The sequence below is a fragment of the Poecilia latipinna genome, unplaced genomic scaffold, assembly GCF_001443285.1.
Source record: "Poecilia latipinna isolate Pla-1442-1.1 unplaced genomic scaffold, P_latipinna-1.0 Scaffold399, whole genome shotgun sequence".
In the NCBI taxonomy this organism is placed as follows: Eukaryota; Metazoa; Chordata; class Actinopteri; order Cyprinodontiformes; family Poeciliidae; genus Poecilia; species Poecilia latipinna.
Window position 1 is genome coordinate 145,700 of NW_015113015.1, and position 4,384 is coordinate 150,083.

General features: G+C 39.0%; 1 protein-coding gene across 2 annotated transcripts in view; it reads right to left on the reverse strand.

Moving 5' to 3' along the window:
- Window positions 1-4,384, reverse strand: part of bmal1a (basic helix-loop-helix ARNT like 1a) — a 33,488-nt gene that overhangs the window by 7,808 nt on the left and 21,296 nt on the right. For both annotated transcript variants that reach the window (XM_015037247.1, XM_015037245.1), the window contains exons 12-14: window positions 4,020-4,169; window positions 1,491-1,737; window positions 91-197 (exon numbers count right to left, since the gene is read on the reverse strand). In XM_015037247.1, the coding sequence (XP_014892733.1) occupies window positions 91-197; window positions 1,491-1,737; window positions 4,020-4,169 (504 nt within the window). The remainder of the gene's footprint in view (window positions 1-90; window positions 198-1,490; window positions 1,738-4,019; window positions 4,170-4,384) is intronic.

Consider the following 4,384-nt stretch of genomic DNA (forward strand, 5'->3'; position numbering starts at 1 on the left):
TTTTGAGGAAATTGAAGGTTTTTAGGTGCGTCTTATAGTGCGGAAAATACGGTATTTGCGTTATTACTGTGCTTCACTTTCAGACGATACCTTGTCTGTGACACTCGGCCAGGTGGCTGATGTCATCCTGGTGAAAATATTCGTAGAAGGAGGTTCCGAGCAGCTCTTGGGGCAGGTAGGCGAGGATAGCTGTTGCTCTGGAGACATGGAAATCGTTGACTGTTGATGGTGTTTGACTTTTGACAAGTTTAATACAGGCTGCACAGTGGCGCAGTTGGTAGAGCTGTTGCTTCTGGGGTTCTGGGTTCGATTCCCGGCCCCGGTCTTTCTGCATGGAGTTTGCATGTTCTCTGACTCTGTTTTCTCCGGGTACTCCGGTTTCCTCCCATAGTCCAAAAACATGACTGTCAGGTTAATTGGCCTCTCCAAATTGCCCCTAGGTGTGAGTGTGAGTGTATGTTTGTGCATGGTTGTTTGTCTCTGTGTGTCTCTGTGTTGCCCTGCGACAGACTGGCGACCTGTCCAGGGTGACCCCGCCTCTCGCCCGGACCGTTAGCTGGAGATAGGCACCAGCAGCCCTCCTGTCCCCACTAAGTGACAAGGGTGTAAAGAAAATGGATGGATGGAAGTTTAATACAGAGAATGTAGAATATTTTTACCCCCCCCTCCACCCCAGTAGAAGTTTCTGTCACTACTTCTACTGGCATAAGCCACAAATTTCGGCCAACAACTAAACTAAATACACCAACCAAAATATCTGCTTTAGAAAGCAGTTTGTTTCAAAGTTAAAAATTAATGTTTGTGAACTGTTCAGGAGACGTGGAGTAACTAAGCTTTAAGTGATTAATGTTTCTTTTCTGGTTAGTTTTTCGTTTGGTAATTTCCTGCTGAAAATCCCCTTCAGTAAAACACTGATTGGTAATTATTTTCCCTTGACCTGACTGGTGAACAGCAGCTCAGTTACTGGAAATTACCAAATTTCTCTCTAAACGCATCAGAAAGAAACGAAGTACATCAAAGAAATCAAGTGTGAGTCAATGCTCTTGATTTTGGATTTAGTAGAAATCTGATAAAGGTTGAGCACAATAAAGATTTGTTTACGAATAGTTCGAGGCACAACAAAGTGCTATCATGAAAGGTTTCCTGCCCTTAGAAACAACGCTCATTGCCATTAACAATATTGTTAACAAGCCTTTAAGGCAGCCACAGTTAAAAGATTTCCTGCTGTCAAAATCCATCAACAATCACACAGATTTTGCTTAAATGATCATTATTAGTCCTAATTTTTTACTTAATAGCTACATATTAACCTGCATCGTCACCATATCTGTAATAGTCCTTATAAAACCTGGTCATATCAAATTATATAAAAAAAAGAAAATGTTGTAATAAGACGTTCATCTTTAAAAATATATGGAAAACATTTCAGCATAGAAGCCAAGCAACGGAACTATAAAGTAAAAAAAGAAAAAAAATTCCCCCATTCTCACCTCTGGTCGACAAAGACAAACTTGCCGTCGATGGCGTGCCTGGAGACGTATTCTGTGGGCTTCACCCTGATGTCGGCTGGGCTGGGCTGGGGCACGATGTGGGGGTGTAGGCGGCCGATGGCCACCAGGCAGCTCAGGTTGCAGCCCTCGTTGTCGGGCTCGTTGTCTTCGTCCAGCCCCATCTTTGTGGGCGGCCAGCTCTTTAGGTACCCTGTGCTGTGGATGGTGCAGAAGCTCTTCCGGTCAGCTGAAATGAGACAGGAGTAAAAAAAAAAAAAAGAGAGAGAGAGAAATAAACGCAAAAAAATTAATTCCTTTGCTAAAACGTTGAAATTACATATTTCAATTCAATGAAGTTGAAATCAAAAGGCTTGAATTATGATAATACATTCAGATATGTCTATGTGTTTATGTTCTTATTAATGTAAATAAAATATTTAGAGAGCAATTGTTTGCTTATTTGTCATGTCTTGAGAACGAAATAACGAAACTATTTTATTTACTTGTGTTCTTAGCATGATACACATTTGGGTCTCATGTTTAAATTTTATAACAAGAATGTTATTGTTGTGGTCTTATAAGAATAAGCAGGGATGCCAATGGCATAATTTGCTGGAAAAAATATTCTATCAGCAAAACCATAAAAAATACTTTTACATTAGAAAATACTGACCTAAATAAATAAGCTAACTGTATATACACTATTTACCTTACTTGAGTCATTAATGTTTAAAAACTTAATTTCTGTGGACTTCATTATTGTAACAGGAAGTGAATTAAAAAAAAAAAATCCAACTTGGCGAACAAATGTAGGCATCATCCTGTAGTTCTTTCCATGAATTTTAACAGTAAAATATTGTTAATCATCTTTGTTTCTAAACATTTATGCACACAAAAACATTGTTTCTTAGCAACAGCATTGAGACTCATTCTTAACTAAATATATCAAGCTTAAATTAGTGTATTTTATTTGTTTATCTCAAGCTGCAAAAAAAAAAACAAACAAGAAAAACACAGAGACCGAGGAAGCAGTGGAGATTATTTAGTCTTGCGCAAGAACAGGACTTTCTTACTTTGCTTATTTGAGTTGTAAATTTGCATTAGTTCGCTCAACCTCTATTCAAAGCAACAACCACTGAAACACGTTTCCTTTAAATAGGTAACTTAGTGCATGACAGAAGCTTTGTGGTACCAACACTGAACATCAGGAGGACGGCAAAGTGCATCACAATAAACTATTAAGTGGAATGCTAAAATGAAAAATAAATGTACAGTGGCTTTATCCATTGTGCTGCATGACTTTACTCTGCAAATGCCTTCAGAAATCAATGATGCTTCAGCAAATCCCACCAATGACTAAGCCGGGTCACACACACACAACCATCTGTGTGACTCATTTGTCCTCAGGCCTCCGCAGCACAGAGACCTTGTTCCAGGAAAACCCTCCGATGATGTAAGGAAGATTTTGTATTAAAAGCCAATGTAAAAAAAATAAAAAATAAAAATTATGCCAACTAGATTAAACACACATAATGGTGAATGGAATACACTTAAAAGTGGAGAATTTAAGTAACTGCAGTTTTACCGAAACAAGATTCCTGCAGGTTGATCAGCAGTGGAAATGCAGGATATTGACTATAAAAACGCCTCATTCAGCTTTAGTGGCAGGACTTCCAATGCACTGGGTGCTGCAAAGTAACACTGCAAGAGTGATTTCACCGTCAAATATCAAGCTTCACACATGACTCACAGCTAGGAGGTCACAAGTTCAATTCCAGGACAGAACCTTTCAATGTGGAGTTTCTATGTTCTCTGTGTGCGTGCAAGGGTTTCTCTGGGTGTCCCACAGTCCTGATTTAACCTGTACGTTAAATCGGGTGTTGTGGACAAACGCGTCCATGAGCTGAACTCACATTTTTGGGAAATTTGAACAGAACAAAACAGCCTAAGTGTGAAACGTTAAGTTAATAAAACAGTGTTCTCTTTTGGGGGCAAACTAAAAACAATGACACTTTGGTTCAATGGCAAATGTTGCATGCACCACAAAGAAAGAGCGTCAGCCGGATAGAAATGCACACCGCACTGTTCAGATTTTAAACATATAAATCTGAAAACCATGCAGCAATTCTCTTTCATTGCGTTATTTTGTGTTAAGAGTATCATAGGAAACAACTCCAGTTAGTGCTGCTGTCTGGAAGTGAACTTTCTATAAAACCATAGGTGAACAAGTTCAAGCAGGCGAACTTCCTCTGTTTTCTAATGGAAAAACTGATCTGCCAACCGAAGTGTGATTCCTTTTTATAGCTAAAGAGGGAATAAACATAAAAAAGACTTTTAGTTTTGTAACAAAACTCCATCTTATGAATGTGAGGTAAAGTGAAGAGAGAACTATTGGCAATATAAAATGATATAAACCAAAAAGTAAGGTTATTAAGGCAGCACAGGAAGGCTGCAGGTGTTGCTGTGAGAAACCCAAATTCATTTTGGTTGACAGTTGCAGACGTATGTTTTTCCATTTCTCGTTGCTACCTTTCTTCTTGGAGCAAGTGGAGGGGAAGTCTTTATCTTCTACTTTGACAGAAGGCCTGTTGCACTTCATCCTGCAGAAGAACGACCGTCTGGCTCCAGAACAGAGTCGAGATGGACCGGGAGTGATATCCGTCTTCACAGGAAGACCGGCTGAAATGACAACTCAAGTTAGGACAAAAGCTTTGAAAAATGCTATTTTTGTCCCCCCCCCTTTTCAAAAAAAAAAAAAAAAAAGATCTACAAATTAATTGTAAAGCAATCATCCTTCTGGTATTGTTGAGACAAAATTCAGTTGCTAGTTTTAGCTGTTGACTATTTTCCGTCACTTCTTACTCATCCAAATAGGCTTTGCAAAATTTCAGATC